The following is a 20,623-nucleotide window of genomic DNA, read 5'->3' as shown; positions in this document are numbered from 1 at the left end:
TACATGTTACCCCCAGGAAACTGGGTACTCATTTTACTGACCTCGGAAGGATGGAAGGCTGAGTCAACCTTGAGTTTGAACCTGGCTTCCACTAGGATTGAACTCGGGGCGTGAGCCGAGCTTGGGCTGCAGTACTGCAGCTTGTGCCACGGGGCTCTTAGCATGAGTGTAACTATATCTTTATGTATTTTGGGGATTCTAGATTATCCCATAAATTTAGAAGTGCTATTTCAGGACGCGGTTGGATGTCGTCGTAGCCTGTTATCCTTTTGATTTTTTTAAAGATCACTTCGCAGTAGTGAAATACCAAGGGGCGTTCCCACCAGTAATGTATGAAAGCTCCTATTCGATTGCAGCTGAAGCAACTTTTTAAGCCAATCAGCCAATCAGATTTCCAGTGGCCAATCAGAACCCTTGCTAGGTAAAAGTCCCACCTGACCTTCCCCACTTTCTTAAAACACCTAGTGGACACCAGGAAAAGTGTCAGCAGGTACCATGGCACCCAAGGGACCCCTGCTGCAGATAATTGTGAGCGTTGATCTAGTGCGTGTTACGTTTTGAGCTTTTTCTTTATAGGAAACCCACAATATGTGAAACTGCCCCTTTAAGAGTTGTGTTGTGGTTAAGGTGTTGCACTGAGGGATATTGAGGGTGGGATTTCAGCTTGGTCCATGAAACTCACGAGGTGACCTTCTCTTGGGGCTTTCCCTACCTCTTAAGGTTCTTGTAAGGGAGAAAGCGTGCCGCCCCGAGATCTTTAAATCAAGGGTGGGGGACATGGGCGGTGAGGAAGAGGAAGAGTATGAACACATCAGAGGTATGATATAGTAGTGAGAGGGCAGGACTAGATCCTGGAAGAACGGCGTTCAAATCCCTACCTACCATGAAGTTTGCTGGGCGACCTTGGGACTGTTGTCATCTCTCAGCCTAATCTACGCCCCACCTCCCCGGTTGGTTTGAGGTTGAGTGCTTTGACAAAACCCCTGTAGTGTTCTGTAAAGTTGAAATGTATGGATTTCTATCTGCATCCATACATGTCCCTCTTGTTGCCCTTCTCAAGCAAAATCTCTTCTGCCCCTCCCTTCCCCCACTATTCGTACTTGTTCATCAGGATTTCTCTGAATGGGATCCTACGCAAGCATTTTCCTTTATTCCCCCCCTCAAAAAAAAACAAGTGAAAAAGAACCGTTCTCCTGTATTTATTTTTATTTATGTCATTTATGATCTGCCTTTCTCACGGAGACTCAAGGCAGATTACACAGTGTGAGATTAGTACCGTCAGTATCAAGGACAATTTCATAAACGATACTACAGAGGAAAAAAACCATGTGGTGACCCCCCCTCCCCTTCTGCCTGGAGAGTAAGTCAGGTTTAGGGTTGGAGAAAAATGCCCTGCGCCTTTAACAGAGGCTTAATGCGTGAAAATGGGCAGTGGACGCTTTTTCAAGGCATGGCGGTAAATAACATCATCTTATTTAAAAGCATCCCATTTAGCCACTATGAAAGGGACAGGGTGTTTTTCTTCAGGCCTGTTGTCAAGCCTAGGTACCACCGCCTGTAATACAGGTGACGCTTTGAAAATCACTCTGAAAATTGGTCTCTGGGTCCGAAAGCAGAGTGCCTCCAGTTGTCAAACTCTGGGGGAACTAGGATTGCCAGTCCCCTGCTCCCGTGCTCTGCAGAGGCCTGATTCGGCCCGAATCCAGCCTGATTCGAGCATTGGGAGCGTCCCCAGGGGCAGCTGCAGCCCACGTGATAACATCACTTCCCGGAAGTGACATCATCACACGGCCCCAGAAGCACGCAACAAATAACAGAGCAGTAGGTGCCGTGGCCCCACCTCCCACCGGGAGAACATGGGGACCTGGCAACTGTAAGGGGGATAGTCTGCATAGGAGCACTCTTGCCTTGGTGGCTTCCTTGTGGAGTCTGACTGACTGCTCTTGGAAGCGGTGTGCTGATCCAGATAGACCACTCATTCGATCTAGTGTGGCTGTTCTTATAGTCTTACGTTCCCTAGAATTCAGTGGGGACCACACACAAAAAATTAAACCCAGGCCTATTTGCATAGCTCCTCCTCTTCATTTGCATAGCTCCTCCTCGGGTTCCACAAGAGCAACCTGCCGCTTGCTTTCTTACCTGTGCAGGTGAAGGTCCCAACGCAGCCAGGCTGTGCGCTGCGGCAGATCACTCGCACGTTGTGTGGGTGCACTCACATATATACAACCATGCTGCCTGAACGCAGTGCCTAAACGCAATGATGAAGCACTGCCCTCCAGTGATTGTAGGTGAATATGACAGCTCAGCAATCGGCAGCCAGCGCTTACCACTGAAGACGGGGTTTGTCGAGGAATTCCTAACTTGGACTCTACTCCTTTCTCTGGGAACGACCCCATTTGTCTGAATTCCCCCCCACCACCACCAAAGGGAAGTGTTTTGATCCCTCCCCGATGTGATAAATAATTGATCAGGGACGGCCTTTTAACAAGCTGTGCTCGAGCTCCTTGTCAAATATTCATCACGGGAGCGTGTCCTGCAAAGTGGTTGTTTGGCTCAAGGCAGCTGCAGCCCCCCCACCCCCCGCGCTCCTTTTCACGCTGCTAAGGAGAGGATGGGTGCTCTTGTTTTATGTTGTTCAGAGAACAAGGGGCTTATTTTAATAAGCTGTTGTTTGCTTCGTTGTTATCCGTTACTAATTCTGACTTTGTGTGTTCTGTAATGCTTTGTGTGTTATACCGTTTCAGTAAAATTAAAACAAAAACAAAAAACAGAAGACCCACCGCAGTCATCCAGGTATATTGGACACAACCATTAATCAAAATTGCAAAGGATCAACTTTTACCCAGTTACTTCCATCTGAAACATCCAGTTACCGTTCCCCCCCCAGGTTTAAAACGGCTCCCTGTCAGTCTGAGGAGATTTCATACAAAATCCGAACATCAAAACCTGTTAGTAACCATCTTATCTCTCTTCTTCCTTCCAGCCTAACTGCTGTTTTCTATCATTTCCTCACTGTCTCTGTCCAATCCTGTTGGCTCACGCCGCTATGAATAGATTGCGATGCTGTTTCCATCACAGCTCAGCTAAAATAATATACTTTCCCCTCGTTTCCAGGGCTGAGACCTGTAGCTTTTGAGTTGTCTACCAGGTCAGGTTGAATTTCATTACCCAAGCCGAATCGACAACAAGCAAAGCCTTTCGGCAAAGCGGCTTGTTTATTCATTTATTTTAAGCCACTTTGCCACCCATGTCAGCATCAATAACAACTTAAAACTTTCAGCCATGGAGACTGCAGAGGCAACTGTATTGGGATATCAAAAGCTTTAGCTATGCCACTGTCTTGGGGAGGGGGGAGGGAGAGAGGCAGTGTGGTGGGCTGCATTTCTGGAGGAGGCAAATGGAGGCACTTTTGCAGCTCGCCAGTGCAGATGCTCTTGCCCAGCAACAGCAACAACTGTGTTTATATACCGCTCTTCTAGACAGATTAGTGCCCCACCCAGAGCAGTGAACAAGTCAGTGTTACTGTTATCCTCACAATACAGCTGGGGAGCTGGGGCTGAGAGGAGTGGCTTGCCCAAGGCCACCTGCAGAGCTCATGGCAGGAGTAGGATTCGAACCAGCAGAAGGTTGATTCACAGCCCAACCGCTTAACCACTATGATGCAGCTGCTTATATACCATTCTTCTAGCCAGATTAGTGCCCCGCCCAGAGCGGTGAACAAGTCATTGTTGTTATTATCTCCAGCTGGGGAGCTGGGCCTGAGAGGAGTGGCTGACCCAAGGCCACCCACTGAGCTCATGGCAGTAGTGGGATTCGAACCAGTAGAGTACTGATTCGCAGCCTAACCGCTTAACCACTGTGCCGACCAACTGTTGGTCTCTTAAGGTGCCCCAGGATACAAATCTTGCTATTTTAAACCTGAGGCTTCCAATGCAATGCCCGTCAACATCTTTCTTGGTGCCTGCCAAATGTCTTTAAAAAGTGGGTAGAGCCATATGGAGCTTTTGCCCAGCAGGGCATCTGATTGGCCATTAGAGATCTGATTGGCTGTGCAGATTTTTTAAAAGTTACTTCCAGAGCAGGTGCCACCACAGCACAAGGACCTTCACTGCATATCTGAAGGTAAGCTGTGTATACAAGAAAATATTTTTTAAACAATATGCTGATTTTAAAAGGCATCTTCTTAAGCCCGAGATGGTGAAGAGGTACTGGTCGAGTTACACCTGTCCTCGCTCCCTGACATTTTGCGGTTGGCTCCACCTCTTGCGGCAGCCATTTTGTGGTTACATCCACCACCCAGTGTCAGAATTCCAAAGGTGCCTACAGGCTCAGAAAAAGGTTGGGGACCCCTGCTCTAATCACAATACCACATAGTTTTACATCTCTTGTATTCCAGGGGACACAACCAAGAACCGCCTTATCTCTAGCCGCCACCAAAAGCACAAACACAGTTGTAAAATGAAGCAAGCGAAGAAGTGATAGCCTTTTATGAAAAACCTGTGTTGTTGTTTTTTTGTCTGAGGGCCAAGCTACACATGACGAAAGACGCTTGCCTGGCAAGTGGATTGAGTGGAGGGCAAGTGAACAGGGAGAAATACACTTGCCATTCAAGTGTCATTTGTCACTTGTAGCTTGGCCCTCAGTCTGCAGTCTAGCAGGTTTTTGCCTGGAAGCAAGCCATTGGGTGTGGGTGAGAAGGAGACAACACACCAACATTCAATTCTCATTAACTTGTTGTGGCAACTTACCAGGACATTGTGCCTGCGTGCACAATGCAGTGACTCTCTAGTCCACACACAGTTGGGCACAACGCAGTTCTTGTGTGAACGTCTGAACACATGTTCATTCAAGTTTTGTGTCCAGAGACCAGTACCCAGGAATCTCTAGGGCCTAGATTGGTTGTGAGGGTGCCTGTCATGCAGGCACAGTTACAGCCTGCATGCATGCATAGCAAACACAAATTAAATGTGTGTGGAAGGACAGTGGTGTCAGAGAAGGTCTCATTTGCTTAGGGTCTAGAGTACAGGACTGTTTCAGTTCAGCTCCTTACGGAACATCAAACACGCAGACAGGCTCAGAGAGGGAGACTCTAGCTGTTATCAGTAAAGCTTGGTCGGCTTTATTCGACAGACTTCATCTGGAGAATAGGAAATGAAGTAAAGCTCATCCGTTTCTCTGAGGCATATATATCCCACGTTATCATGAAAATCACACAAGTCAGTAATTCAGGTTACACGGTGGCTCGCTCCGTGGGTCATAAAATATGTAGCAACTGTCTTTTGATCTGCCGAACACACACAGTGTATAAAAACAACCGTGTTCCTGAGGCACCTTGTCATACCGGCAGACCTAGGGACTCCAGTTCTGAATTCCTGATTTCTGGCTTCTTAAATGCCTCGTTTTTCTGCTGATAGAAAGCAGCTTGTTTTTCTGCTGATAGAAAGTCAGCTGTCAGTTATGTCAAACTAAGTTTGTGATGGTAAGGGGTCAGTTTCCAATATGACAGACCCCAAATCCATTTGCTCTCTTCTCTATCAGTGTAATCTTCAGCTACCTGTTTACACTTTGGTTGTTAAAGGAGGGGTAAGTAGTTTTCACAATCGGTAGAGTTAAGAAATGGCAAAAAGAAAAGGGGAATTTTTTTTTCTTAAACGGAAGTAGAATTTATTTATAGCTATATAAGTGTGATGGTTGCAGAGTTTTGATAAGTGTATTGGTTTCAGAATAGTTCTTAAGCTTGATGATTTCAGAAAATAATTAACCTCTTCTTAAAGGTATTTTCACAGACTGAGTCACACAGATTAATTTCCCACACAGATCTTCATTAACAGAGTAGACTCTCATCAGATCCACACAGACATAGATTCGCTCAGGCCTTTCCACACAGCTTGCCTGGAGCAGATGGATTAATCTTTCACTGTCAGCTTGTTCTCAGTGAATGTTGCAGTCTTATACATTTCCCCAGTGGAGGCAGCTGAGTCAGTCTGCAGTAGCAAAATAGCAAAGAGTCCAGTAGCACCTTTAAGACTAACCCACTTTATTGTAGCGTAAGCTTTCGAGAGCCACAGCTCTCTTCGTCGGATGCTTATGCTACAATAAAGTTGGTTAGCCTTAAAGGTGCTACTGGACTCTTTGCCAGTGGAGAGAGATCCCTCTAAAGCTATTGGACAGTCATTTGGAAGGTTTCAGTAACTTCTGCCAGTGTGGCCATTTGGTGAATTTTCCCTGTCTTGGGATTGAATTAAAAAACCCTCCATCCCTGTTTTCCTGATGGGCTTGGGATGCTTGCTTTTGTGCAGAAGGAAAAATCACAGGCGGCTGCTGCTCAGAGAGACCTGGCAATGCAAGGCCAGAGTTGCCCTCAGAGACGGAAGAGGTCCATATACCACCGAAGGAGAAGGATGGGCTGGCCAAAGAGTAAGTATAACGAAGTATCTTGAATTTGGTGATGGGGAGGTGGACGGCAGAAAGGAAGCAGAAAAGAGGTTTTGTTCCAAAAGGGGAAGGAGACCACAAGCACACACCAGGTCTGCTTGTAGAAGTTGAGTGTCCCCCCCCCCGTTTTGCTTTCTGCATTGGGAGGAGCCGTTGGTGGAACCAAGCGTAACACAACGTTCATCCACGTTGGCTTTGGAGTTACAGATGTTCCCAAATCCCACACCCATCCCGCTGACCATGTTAACCTCTTTCATTCCTATCTGAAGCCATTCTTCCCCCAATCTGTTGCAGCTTCCAGCACTGTTAACTCTGTTTAAGGATCTTTGTCTTCTTCATGAGATCCCAACCAATCAGGAATCACATGATACCGTGAAAACCATACAGTAGGAATCAGATTTGGCTACATAATAATAACATCACCGAGGGAAATGAAGCCAAGTGAGAATAAGAGCAAGACTCCAGCCCAGCTTAGCTGTGCTCAAGCAGGGTCAGCCACGGTCAGTGTTTGGGTGAGAAACCATCAAGGAAGACTGGGGGTGCTACACAGAGGAAGGCAATAGCAAACCACCTCTGCTCATCTTTTGCCTGAAACGCCCCATGGACTGCTCTTATTGATTCGAGAAGGGGGCGAGGCAAGCAAGTTGAGATTTGGAAAAAGAATGACATACATATTCTTCCCTCATTTGAGATAAGAGCATCACTTAAATTTAAAAGGAAATGTCATTAGGGAAGTACTCATTGGTGTTTGGGACAAATGAGGAGTGCAACTGAAAACACATGTAGGCAGGGGTCATTTCGTAGAAAAAGCTGGAGGAACTCATTAGCATAACTCATTAGTATATGCCACGCCCCTTGACATCTCCAGAAATGTGTCATTAGCATAACTGATTTGCATATGCCACAACCCCTGACATCACCTATCCTGGCTGCTTTGGACCCAATCCTGGCCATTCAGGGCTGAAATTGGTCCCAAAATGGCAAAAAGGGGCTGAAAATGGCCGAAAAGGAGCCCAAAATGGTCAGGATTGGGCCGCTGCTGAACAGGAGAGTGATTTACCACCCATCAGAGGCCCGATCCAGGCTGTTTTGGCCCCAATCCAGGACAAAATGGGCCCAAAATGGCCGAGAGTCAGGTGGGCGGGGCCACCTGACGTGACCTCTTTGGGGAACTTCCGGAACTGCATTCCTGCGTGTTCCCCCTCGAAATGAGCCCTGCATGTAGGCCAGTGATATCAAATGCAGCTAGGGCTTAGGTTCAAGACCTGTCATAATATACGAGATTAAAATAATTATTTTGGCCTGACAGTGTCAAATAAAAATATTTCCCCCTCTAAATAAACTAGAACATTATATCTAGTTCAACTTCCCAGAAAGATCTTATTGCTGAAACGGAGGCCGGGGGGAATGAACATAGGAACATAGGAATAGGTGGGAAAGTGATGTAATGGCAGTGATGCCTGATAATGTATGGTTTAAACTACATCTCAATGTATGGTTTAAACTACATCTCAAAAAATCTTCACTAAATGTCAGAATTAGAGAAAGCGCTGTAATGTATATCATTATTCAAGTATCTGGACAAGAAATGTGCAAGGTCATGGGAGAAACAGTTTATAGTAAAATTCCCAAGTATCCCAGAGTAGTAGAATATTCTTAAAATAATACTAAAAATATGGATCTTATAAGGAATTTATTAGCAGCAGCCAAAATATTAGTGGCACAATACTGGAAATGAGAAATTGTCAAGGATGGATGTGTGGCTTTGTAAATCACGGTTCACCATGTACGAGAGGGTGGGAAATCCCAGCATACAGATGGATTTGGGATGGTAAACAGTCTGCTTAAGACATCTTTGTCGAAAAACGGTTTCCATTTATAGTGTGTTGGAATAGGATCAAACCAAATGAAAAGTGTAATGAGATATTGTAGTGCTTTTCAACTATTTTAGGAAGCTTCTAAGTCTAATTTGGGGGAAATCCTATTTTGTTTGCCTAGTTGTCTCCTTTTTTTAGCTTTTTTTGCTCTTGTATGTTTATATTGCATTTCCTTTTTAAAATTAGCAATGGGGGAATTGCGCTTAAGGTGATTTCCCTGTCACAATTCAGGCAGTCACTGGGTACGGCAGCAAATCCCAAAGGGGCAGGTTGTTGAGTGACATGTATTTAGATCACTCCTGCAGTTATCTGTCTCCCTCAGACGCTGGGCTTGCAAAGTCTCTGCTGAGCTCTCCTTTCAGCTTAGTTTGCTTGCGATCAGACAGGTCAAAGGGAATGCACAGCTGTTTCGTTCAAGCCTCAGCTAATCAGAGCTGGAGGGGAAGTTTTATCTGCAGCTCAGGATATATCCAGCATAAATGGAATGCGTCAGCCCTGGAGAAGAAAATTTAGAGGCAGGCTTGATGTCAGTCTGGTCACCGAGGGGGACTGAGTCCAAGATTGGGCAAGCACAGAACTCACAATTTCCCTAACGCCTGCCCCATAGCCCTTTTCTCCTACCTGTGGCATTATGAGCCCCTGCACATAACACAACCACACAGTCTCCATCATAAAAGAATGTGTATTGCTCATGGGTAGGACGGATGCCAGAAGGGTTCCCCCCCCTTATGGAATGCACAGGGTTGGCTCAATCCATTTTGCCTCCTTGACCGGCAGCAATGCAAGACAGGAAGCGGCTACCCTCTTTTCACCTATGCCTGGCTCCAAGATGACCCCATTTTGGAGTCAGGTGGCTCTAGTGCTTGGAGGTGAGGAGCATTTTCCAATGCTGTCCTCACCAGCTCCATGGCAGTCCATCTTGTACAGAGTCTGGGAAGCGGCGGCAAGCACAACCACACACATTGCCTTCTCCCGTGTATTGCCCTCTACCAAGTGACCATTTAGACAGTGAACTGGCCCTGGGCCTAAGGACAAAGAAGGGTGGAACCAGAGCTTTTTTTTCAGCTGTAGCACAGAGGAACGGAGTTCCGGCACCTCTTGAAAATGGTCACATGGCTGGTGGCCCCGCCCCAAGATCTCCAAACAAAGGGGAGTATAGATTGCTGCGTGGAGGGCCATCTAAACTCCCCTCTGTCTGGAGATCAGGGGGCAGGGCCACCGGCCATGTGACCATTTTTGCAAAGGGTGATTTAAACTTTAAAAAACTCTCCCCTTGTTCCAGCTGACCCAAAGCGATGTCATTGTGTGGTCCTGGGAGTGTGTGTGCACTTTCATACGTGGTACCAGGGGCACCACCTCCCGCCAAGAGTTGCCCCCTATGCTGGCAACCCACTGAGTTCTACCACCTCTTTCCCCAGGAAAAAAAGCCCTGGGTAGAACCTGTTTCCTCCCATAGCGTAGATCTTTTGGACCGCTCTCAGATTGCTGGGGGGAGAGGGGAGAAGGTTGCTCTGTATTTGTCAATAGGCAAGTTTCAAATATTCCTGGAAGGCAATGTTTTATCAATGAGCATCGAGCAGATTTTAGAAAAGAATTCGAGGGCATGGCAGTGCGGAGCATGTCCTCTGAGCCCTTCTTTGGGCCATCAGCATGCAAAGATTGAGAGCAACCCCTCTTCTGTGTCCCAAACTTACTTGAATCTGTGGTTTTATAGTCATTTCCCAAAAAAACGCATTCCGAAAAAACTCAACTCACTTTCTTCTTTCTTCTGTAGGTGATGCAGTGAGCCGCTTCTGAACGCAGACAGACAGGGCTGGTGCCCGCCTGATGGAATACCACACAGCTGTTTTCTTCTTTTTTAAAAAAACAATTGTTTTTTTTTTAAATATTTCAATGGATGTTCAGATGTTTGTAATCTTTTCTTTTTTTAAAAAAAAAAAAAGATCACACAGCCCAAGGGCAAGGTTGTATGTAAGTAGGATGTGATTAATCCTTGGCTAGTAGGGTTGTCTTTATTTTATTTTTTTAATCAGAGATGGAAGCGCCCCATAACACTGGTCTCCTTTTCACAAACGGCAAACGGAGGCCTGCTAATTGGACTGTACAGGAGGAACTCACAAGGATTGGATATGTCTCCCCGTCAAAAAAAAAAAAAAATCTCCACATAGAAAACTAGGACGAAGAACTGTGGTCCAGTTGTTTGTTCTATGTGCAAGAACATCGGAGGAGGGGGCATACGGTCACCAAAGCCCCCAGCTGCAGTCTGAAGTGACTCAACCTAGCAACCGGTTTCCAGCTGCCATCTGTGAGAACTAGGCCTGGAACCGTCCATTTCACAAGGCCTCGTTTTCCAACGAGGTATGGTGGCCGTGCTTTTCGTAGCTACGTCCTCATTCCCATCTCTTAGATCGCTTTCTGCTCCTGCCCCAGCTTGTTCTTGTTGGGACAATCCATGCCACTTCCCACAGTGCCTTGGGAGGAACCAAGGATTGCGAATAGCAGGAAAAGGGTGGTAACAGGACGCCACTGCCCTCTAATTAATGCTACCTTAATTAATGGACACTGTCAGTGGAAGGGGGCTTCGGTAGGCCTTGAGCTCTACCCATTGCTATGGTTACTCTTTTCTTCGTAAACCGTTCCTGTGGGTTGAGACGGGTCAGGATGAACGAGAGGGTCTTCTTGTCCCTTTACTCCCCACAACTTTGGCAAATGGTGCTCTACAGCAATGCCTTTGGGGAATGAAAAAAAAACCAATAGGTTTCCTCCTTTTGAAGCCGTATATGTATAGGTATTCCTGTTCTCTAGGTTATAATAGGAGTGCTCCTTTTTATAGTATGGTAACGAGCGCTTGAAATATCTGCCTCTTCAGGCTGGTCAGGTTACGACTGTCTTTCATTCCCACCCACCCCATCCGTAGAAGAAAACCTGGTCAATGCTGTCCGTATGCAGTAGGGGAACTGTTTCGGACAGGGCCTGCGTGGGAACTGCACAGCAGAAATGTATGTATGTTGAGGGATCTGGCAAATAATTAGCCCATGTTGTATAGGGTGGTGCATTAAACCGGAACCCACGTGCTTCGGGTTTCTGTCATTTGTCGAGAATCGTAGCTGATCTAACTCCAGATGAAGAGTTAGAGGTAGGCTGGAGGTATGTAAGTGGCTTCTAAGTTCCAGCATGTGTCTCTGGATCATCAATGTGGTTTTATAGTGCCAGACCCTTTTCCCTCTTACATACACATGTGAATCCCGCTTCTTTATTAAATGGGTCAGTTTGGCTTGGTTTGTGAGTCTCCAAATCACTGGTGTACGCAAAGGCATTTTGTGTGGTGCTAGAATTATGGCTACAGAAAACTTAAGAGATGCTCTAATTATTTTTTTTAAAATGCACCCTGCATTCCAGATGTTGTCAGTAAGGTATCTATTTTTTCCTGCTCAGCTATGTTGGAGGGCCTGTTACCCTACATACTGTACAAGCCATAGGTGCATTTTTGAACATTACAGCAAAGATCAAGTCGTGTCTCGAGCTTAGAAGATGAAGGCACCTCCACTTTGAGGAAATCCTGTAGTAGCAGCGTAAGTGCGTAAAGGGGACGGGCATTGTCCCATGTTGATTCACTGTTCTGAAGGCGGCTGTGAAGACTCTGCGCAGTTGGCCTTGAATAGATGGCAACAGTACAAGAGGAAGGACATTTCTTGGGAGATGAAGAAAGGAACACAAACCATACCTGTCTCCTCATAGCTGCCACTCTGTTCCAGTTTGGCCCCTGTGCTTCTGAGCACAACTAAGGCTAATACGGGTCAGCCGAAAAGCTCGTGCCCGCTCCATCTATGCGTGCTGCCTTTCCCAATCAACTACCTGCAGGTAGTGGCTCAGGGCACAGATAACAGAAAACCATAGTTTTATTAAACTTGGGATAGTGTGGCTGTCTGAACCTTGGCCGCTCCACTAACTACAGTGAGTGAGGATCCATCATACCGGATTTTAAGTTGATCACAGTAGTGGAGAATCCTGAAGGAATTCGTGAGTCTGCTTTTGAGACACATAAGAGCCTATACTGAAAAATGAAACTTAAAATTGGCTGCAAGTCTAGGGCTGTGCAATTCTTAAAGGCACAGCAAATTCCTTTGTCTACAAAAATCCTAAACAGCTTAAAAACAACCTGCTTACAGTTCCATCATATGAAAAAAAAACTGAGCAGCTGGAAAATTCAGCTTTGCCAGTAGAAATCCAACTGGTTGGCAACCGTAAGTGTAAATAAGAATTCTCCGTTAGAAATTCCTGAGCCTATTACAGGTCTCGGTTAAACTGGCTTTAAAAATGATCTCCTGGAATATTTTCATACAGGATGCTAAAGTGGGCTTTTCTTTAAACTGGTTTGTTATGTGAATGCAAAACCTACCGTAGTGTTGTATAATATTTATTTCCTTTCTGTGGTTTGTCCTAAATTGAACAACACTCCCCCTGTAGTCCAGACGGGGAACGAGGGCCAAGCTACAAGTGACAAATGACACTTGAATGGCAAGTGTATTTCTCCCTGTTCACTTGCCCTCCACTCAATCCACTTGCCAGGCAAGCGTCGTTCGTCATGTGTAGCTTGGACCCGAGACATTCAGAAGTGGTTTTCAGTTTCTTGAAGACAAACCATACAAAGGCGGAGATGCACCTTAACAGTGGATGCAAGCAGAAAAGAAGGCCCATAAAATACCTCAGTCCCATTTGGAGAGCTCAAATAGAAGGCAGCTCTCTTTAATTCCAGTGCTTCTCCAATAGGCCACACACCGCAGAGCAACACACATATATGCAGCTATAGAGAATCATGGCCAACAGCAGTTTCCAGTTGACTGGAAAGTCAAAACAGTAGAAAGAGGGCAAGGCGCATGCAGCTGGAAGATGCCAGCTGTATGCCCCTTGCCTCTTTCTGTCATCGCAGCTATATAGCATCCCTCCCCAAGCTTAGTTTAAAGCGCTGAAGTCGAAGGCAGCTAAAGCAGCAAAAAGCAGATAGGCAATAGGTTACTGTCCCTCGTACCGAATTCTGCAAGATAAGCAGCAGCACTGATGGGGAGGTGATGGGGCTGGAATCGTATTCGGGCACGAAGTTCCAATTTGGGTTCCCAACCTCCTGGTGTCACCTGGATATCATCCAGAATTACAACTGGTCTCCAGACTACACACCTCAATTTTCCTGAAGAAAATAGCTGCTTTGGTGAGCGGACTGCATGGTATTATATCCCACTGAGGCCCCTCTCTGCCACCCAAACCCAACCTTCCCCAGATCTCCAGGAATGTCACAACTCAAGAGGGATGGATGGCTCCTGGAAGCTATTGCACCAGAACTAGAATTGGTCTTCACCGGAAGTCATCTTGCCTGCTGTAAGTCTCCCGTCTATCAATATCCACCACGCTCCCCGCGTTCCAGTTACCAAGATACTGCATTTTTTTTTCTTGAATGAATTCTATAGCTATCCACTCGTTTACAATGTGCAGGTGCCTACACTTTGGTCTGTTGTAAGTGCAATAGATCGGTTGCAATGTGCAAGTGCCTATACCTTGATCTCTTCTGCCTCTGAAAGCAAAGTGCAACTTAGGAAGTATGGCCTATTCTCCTGCCACGCCTGCTGTTGCGCTTCAGCCACGAAGGATATTTTGTGTTTTAAGATCCCTTTCCTCCTCCATCCACACTGGAGTCCCATCTCCTCTCGCAAGCCATTTTAATACTTGTTTCCAACAAACACAAACCGGCACTCAGGTCTCTTTCCCCCCCTCTTTTTATTTGTCGTCGCTGTCCAATTCCTTCCCTTTTATTTGTTAAGTTTCTTTTTTTTTTTTAACATGCGCATAGTTTGGATTCTGCATTGGAATATGGAGCTGTTATAATAAGAATCGAGTTCAAGAAACAACAAAAAAAAGAGAGAGAGTTACTGCATGGTAGAAAAAAGTATGCCCGAGGTACAAACACATACAGAGTTCCACGGACAAAATGTGTTGGCAGAGGGGTATTTACAGGTCGGGGAAAGGAGGAGGGCAGGCAGGTTGGAGATTGCACCCGCCAGAGCTGCCCAGGTCGGTCACTTTGCAAAACATGGCGGAGTCTCGGGGCTAAGAGAACTCCGAACCTCAACAATCCCCTGTTCAGCCGGGTCCAAGGCCACAGGGGGAAGCATTCAAAGCACTGGACAAAGACCTCATTAGCTGAAGACACAGAAGCAAATCCTCAGCCTTGTCCCGTTCATATATCGGGGAGGGAAGGCAGAGTGAACCTAAGTCCTGAAGCACAGGCCCAGGCTTCAGGCTGGGACTGACGTCCCTTTGGAAGAGGCAGGAGGGCACAAACGACCCTCTGCAAGCTTCAGGCCATTCCACTTTTCCTTCCCGCAGCTCTGAACTAGCCTCTCCACTCAGCCAGGGAACCCTGACTGCACAAAGTCCCAGGTTGCTGCCAGCTTCCTCTACAGCCCATCAACGGTGTCAAGTATAGCCATGGCATCTTCACACCCGGGGTGGTTTTGAAATGAATGGGAACCCCACGCATCGTTTTAACTGCTGTTCTCGGAGTGCCTGGACCAAATGGCCCACGGTGAATGCCTCTCTCTCCATGAGCCTCATTGACCCCCTACCCTTAAAGGACTGCTCAAAGATCAAAACATTCAAGACACCCAAACAACCCAGGAAGAGAAATTCCATCACCCTCTTCCGCACCTGTCATTGGATAAGGCCAGCACCAGCACGGGGTGTTCTAAGAACCAGTCTAGGCATTCGGCAAAAGAAGGTGGAGAATCCCACGTGAGATGATAACAATTCAGTTTGTGTGGGGAACCTCAAGGCTGAACGTTCCCACAGAACAAAAAAAAATCCCTGCACTTAGAAATTGAACATGTTATGGAAAGGACTAGACCCCAAGCATTCTAGTTTTTCAGGAACATTAGAGGTGTTTTTTTAAAAATGTGGATGCAAGTCACCTGCAATTCCAAAGTGGCGCAGTCCTTTGGGGTAGCATTTAACCCGCAGTTATTCTGAACGTGCCAATCAGCCTCAAGTCACTTATGGTCATAGCAACACCAAGCCACACGACCTCTTATAGCTCTGTGAATGTGGGTCGAGTGGATCCATACAGAGTTTAGCAAGCACACGCGTGCTTCACCATGCACATTTTATCATTTGATTGCTCAAGTGTCAGCAGTTTTTCTTGCTGCTCTCAGCACTAGAGTCCTGCCCTCTCCCCATGCACAAGATAATGAAGAGTTTGGCTGCTGCTTAGAGCAATTTGGGGGGGCAAATATTCAGCAAATGGTGACAGCCTCAGGTTGGGGGCTGCCTGGACCAGTCCTTCAATTGCATTGGCCATGTGTCTTGGCTGCAAGTCACAACCGATTGGTGATCTCAGCCATGGCTGATTAGGCCAAATCTCCTGTTGCAATTCAAGCAAAAAAAATTAGAAGAAAAATAACTAGAAGACTGACCTCAAAGACCCACAGTCAGATCTCTGCAGTGTGAAAATGGGCTGCAGTTCAAGAGATAGACAATCTGCAGGTGCTTAGAGGTATGCTGTTATTACTTGGCTGGGCTGTATCATTCAAAAGTTGTCGGTCTCAGCCCAGGTTCTGGCTCATCAGCCTTTGCTTTTCCACTTCAAGGAAACCTGCAGTGGGTTGCCCCTCCACACCAAAATATAAACTGTACACATCAATGTGTATGCCATTGATGTAGGGAGACAGGCTCCCTGATGAACTAGCATCTGTGGTGAGGCTCCCTGATGAACTATCACTCTGGTGAAGGAAACCTCCTTTCATATCTGAGATATGCCTAAATCCACATGCAGTCCTTAGAGAAAGCACCATCTAGGATGTGCCGTGAGCATTCCATGCTCTAGAACGCAAAAATGTTCTAGCACAGGGTTCTGCCTGGCATCCAGACGACACATCCTTTGCAAGCAGACAACAGGGAGTCAGCCATTGGGAGAAGGGAAGGAAGTATAATTGAACTTTTAATCCACCCCATAAGCAAAAGGGGTGTCAGGGGAAAAGGATGCCTGCCACATTCTGACAAATGGCTGAATCTAAACAAACAAGGGCATGGATGCCAATGGTGGGCCACAGTTAATGGCGGTGACCACCAGGGGAGCGCTCTTTTTAAGAACTTGGTCAATATATCGCTATTGCTCAGGAGGGATAACGTTTGGAGACTCCAGTTCAGAGCAGTTTAATGCCACAGCAGTTAAGAGATGCTGACGGATCTGGTGTAAGAAAGGGGGGCTGAGTAGAGACCACATGCTTATCCATGCACGGGGCTGGGCGTGTGAGCAAACTGGCGTAGGGATCTCGCAGAGGTACTCCTTGCAGGAAGCTCCAGGGAGGGGGGGGGGAGGCTATTAATTTAGACCAGCTCCAGCGCCATCTGGGATTCACTCTGACCATACAGGAGTCTTCCCCCGAAACCGACAGACTCGGTTACCCCCTCAGTTAATGAAGCACGATTTTAACCAATGTTTTTAAAAAACCAGCTGCAGCAATTGCCTCGGCAGTCACTTTGCTGGCTTGGCAGTGAGAAGCCTTACCTAGGCTGTTTGGCAAAAGTGAGGGGAGGGGGGGGGGTCAGTGCCACCGTGCCACCAAGGCCATTGGGCCACTAGTGCTTGGTGAAGGAAGTCGTACAGGGGAGGTGGGAAGAGGTTCTCTCATTCTCGTTCTCTGCAACTCAGGGATGGGGCAGGCAGTGGGTGCTGTGTGATGTCGACATCGTTGACTCTAACGTTTTGCATTTATCATTATTGAGATTATTACTAGTTGGATTGATGGTCGCATTCATGTCACACCCTTCTCGAGCCAGGGGGGCTCCCTCCCTGTGCGGATGGTGCTGAGTCGATGGTATCGAAGACTTTGGAGTTCAACTGCGTTGGGGACCTGACAATAAAAACAGAAAAGGGATCAGAGGCAGACTTGGGGTGAGGCGTGTGTGTATAAGAAAAGTAAATCCAACTCCTGCCACAAAGAAGGATTCTATATCTGTCGCCTGAATGAATGGTGCAAATTAATGGTGTTTGCATAGGTCTTCCCTAATCACACACTAGAGATGGGCACGAACCGGGAAAATGGCAGCTCCTTGTGGTTCGTGGTTCGTCACGTCTCACGAACCACAAACTGGCTCGTTTGGTTCGTGAATATGTCACTGCTGGGGCAGCAGAAGGTCTGCAGAAAGTCCATCCTCTCCCCCTGTTGCCTAGGAAACTGATTGGTGCCAGGCTGTCTGTCAAACCAAACAAACCGGCCTAAAAATCATCGTGGTTCATCAGAAATGCCCTCCAATGAACTGCTGGTTCATGAACCAAAAAATGGCCCGATTCTTGACAAAATGCCGTCCGATGAACCTCCGGTTTGTGAACCAAAAAATGGCCCAGTTCATGACAAACTTTGGTTCATGTTTCAGTTCATGCCCATCTCTATCACACACACATCTTCAGATTTAAAGTCCAAAATGGAGACCCAGTGTGGTATAATGGTGAGATTGTTGACCTAGAACTGGGAAAGCCTTGATTCAAATCCCCATTTGGCTTTCCTGGGCTAGTTATGCTATTTCAGCCTAGCCTGCCATACAGGTTCATTGTGAGAATAAAATGGAGAAGGGAAAGTCAGGCCATTGGTCTATTAAGGCCAGTTCTGAGTAGCGACTTTCCAAGGTCTTAGCCAGAGGTCTTTCATACCTTCATTACGTGATCCTTTTTAATTGGAGAAGCTGGGGATTGAACCTGGGACCTCCTGCGTGCAATGCCACTGAGCCACAGCCACATCCCAAAGTGAAATGTAGTAAAGAAGTTGCCTTGTACAGAATCAAACCCTTAATCTATCAAAATGAGCACTGTCTACTCAGACTGGCGGCGGATCTCTGGGAATTGAACCCGGAACCTTTTATATACAAAGCTGATGTTCTCCTGGAGCCTTGATCCCTTTCCTGTACTGTTGTCTCTTTGACCAGGCACTAACCAACTGAGGTTTGAGAATTCAGACCTCAGAAGTGGCCACAATTAGTACAAACTCTGACTGACAAGCCAGCTACCCACCCAGCTTTGAAATCCTGGTTTGGCATCAACCAACCAAACCCCAGCTTGTCAAACCACCTGCATTCAGATGTCACAACTCCCCAAAGTTTGGTCAAACCATGCTTCGTTGTGAGGACTGAATACAGCCTAGGATGCCACAGAGAAGGCAGGGTGTGACTGAGCTGGGAGCGGTGGTGTGGGAGGACCTGTTAGGGCCAGGGGCTCTTCCTTTTTTTTTCGTCCTTGCCTTGTTCGCAATCTTAAGGCAAAGGCGTTGGCAGACGCTCACCTTGTTCCCACACAGGCAGCGCTATTCCACATTGCCATTCTGATTGTGCTGGCTTTCGGGCGTGCTCGCCTCCTCCTCACATGGCGAGAGCTCATCGATGGATGTCTGGTTTGTGATTCCTAAAAAAAAAGTCAGCAGCTGTTAGAACCAAGAGGTCGATACCAAGGCCAAAGGGATTTCAAATGGCAGTGGAGGTTTGTGTCTGGTCCACTAGGAGTCCAGATTACAAATGACCACAAAAGTCATTTGCCCAAGTTAGTTCTTTGGGGTGAGTCCCAATGGGCATAAACTGGGAAAATTCTGAACTGCGCAGTTCGTGGTTTGTTGAGTTTCACGAATCACGAACTTTCACAAACTGGCCTCGGTTCACGAACCAGTTCATTTAGCTCATGAAAACATCAGTTCCAGGGCAGCAGAAGGTCTCCAGGAAGCCACCCCCCCCCCCCCATTGCCTAAGAAACTGATCGATCGGAGCCAGGCTGTCTGCAATGACAAACTGAAAAATGAACCAAACAAACTGGCCTAAAGTTCGTGGCAGTTCATCAAAAATAGGGTCTGGCGAACCACCAGTTCGCAAACCTTGAACTGGCCTCGTTCCTGACAAACTTTGGTTTGTATTTCGGTTCATGCCCGCCTCTAGTCCCAACCTGAACATGCGTCAGAGTGCTCACGGCGCTAGCTCAGCATTCCAAATTCAACATAATTGCGAGAATTGGTCTTGAATAATAATAGCAACAACAGCAACATTCGATTTATATACTGCCCTTCAGGATGACTTAACACCCACTCAGAGTGGTTTACAAAGTATGCTATTATTATCCCTGCAACAAAACACCCTGTGAGGCAGGTGGGGCTGAGAAAGCTAGAAGCTGTGACTGACCCAAGGTCACCCAGCTGGCTCCCATCAGCCTCTCCATCTGAACATAAACTGAGCCCCCCCCCCTCCCTTTTTTTTTAAACTGGAGACTTTCTCTTCTACAGATGGCGGGACACTGAACCTTTGAAATATAAAGGCTTTACCTGGGAAACCTGGATTACTTCCCAAGGCCAACCAGCCCAGCATCAATTTTGCAATGGGATGTTGCATTTCTACACACACACATAAACCCCCACATTTGGGTGATGGTTCAGTAAGCGAAACTTTTGTATAGAAACTGAGCTCTCCAATTCAAGGTTCATTTCAGGTGAAAAGAAAAATGGGGGAATTATCAGAGGGGCAGTAAAATTTGAGATGGCTCCATTGTGCCACAGCACCTTTGACCAGAGACCCCCCCCAAAGGCACAACCTGTAACGTCCTCCAAGGAATACCAAATCAAAGGTGAGGAATGTCGCTGCCCAGGTTTTGCCCGCTGGGATTGTGGGAATTTCTCAGAGGCAATCCAGTCCCCTACATTTTGCCCTGCCATCTGTCCGTACCGCTGGCTGCTCGCTCCTTCCACTTCTGTTTGTTCTCTTGGATGTACTTCGACCAAGTGGAGCGGAAGCTGTTGATGTCGGCGTTGATGTCTCCCAGCTCAGCATGCTCATCCACAGAGGGCTGGCGCCAATGGGAGCTGCAGAACATGAGGGATACACGGTGAGGCTATCATGTAGAATTTCAGAAGGGCCACTGGGGCAGTAAAGAGCTCTTCCTGGAACTCACTGCCCCCCCTTCTCCCTGCACTTGCTTCTCTCCTCCACCACTTCCACAATCATCATTAAGGGCCAAGCTACAAGTGATGCCTCAAGTTTTGATGGGAAATGTAGGCGTCCTGGTCTTGCAGCTTGGCTCCCCGACTGCTGTCCAATGGACTTTTCAACTGTCACTTGTCCAACATTCCGCCAAGCTGCCTACATTTCCCATCAAAACTTGAGGGAAGCTGACAAGTGTCCAACCTGTGTCAGGCGTCACTTGTAGTTTGGCCCATAGTGTTACTTTTCGAGTTAGAGAGATGATCCTAAGTTGTGATTTTGGAGCAATACATGCTCTGCTTGTGTGAAGCTTCGGG

The 20,623-nt window shown here is 46.9% G+C and overlaps 2 protein-coding genes across 4 annotated transcripts in view; one reads left to right on the top strand and one right to left on the bottom strand.

Moving 5' to 3' along the window:
* PPP1R1A (protein phosphatase 1 regulatory inhibitor subunit 1A) overlaps positions 1–11,387 on the top strand; it is an 84,180-nt gene extending 72,793 nt beyond the window's left edge. Inside the window, exons 6-7 of one of the 2 annotated variants that reach the window (XM_055003125.1) lie at positions 6,300–6,417; positions 10,087–11,387. In XM_055003125.1, coding sequence (XP_054859100.1) covers positions 6,300–6,417; positions 10,087–10,090 — 122 coding nt within the window. In that variant the 3' untranslated portion in view covers positions 10,091–11,387. Of the gene's footprint in view, positions 1–6,299; positions 6,422–10,086 lie in introns of those variants that run through there. The other variant, XM_055003126.1, reaches the window with a different exon arrangement.
* Positions 11,388–14,080: 2,693 nt separating this feature from the next.
* PDE1B (phosphodiesterase 1B) overlaps positions 14,081–20,623 on the bottom strand; it is a 78,338-nt gene continuing 71,795 nt past the window's right edge. For both annotated transcript variants that reach the window (XM_055003927.1, XM_055003928.1), the window contains exons 13-15: positions 20,052–20,188; positions 18,635–18,753; positions 14,081–17,212 (exon numbers count right to left, since the gene is read on the bottom strand). In XM_055003927.1, coding sequence (XP_054859902.1) covers positions 18,656–18,753; positions 20,052–20,188 — 235 coding nt within the window. In that variant the 3' untranslated portion in view covers positions 14,081–17,212; positions 18,635–18,655. The remainder of the gene's footprint in view (positions 17,213–18,634; positions 18,754–20,051; positions 20,189–20,623) is intronic.

The sequence above is a fragment of the Eublepharis macularius genome, chromosome 19 (assembly GCF_028583425.1).
Source record: "Eublepharis macularius isolate TG4126 chromosome 19, MPM_Emac_v1.0, whole genome shotgun sequence".
NCBI lineage: Eukaryota > Metazoa > Chordata > Lepidosauria > Squamata > Eublepharidae > Eublepharis > Eublepharis macularius.
Note: the sequence above shows the minus strand (reverse complement) of the source record. Positions and strands in the feature narration are given on the sequence as shown.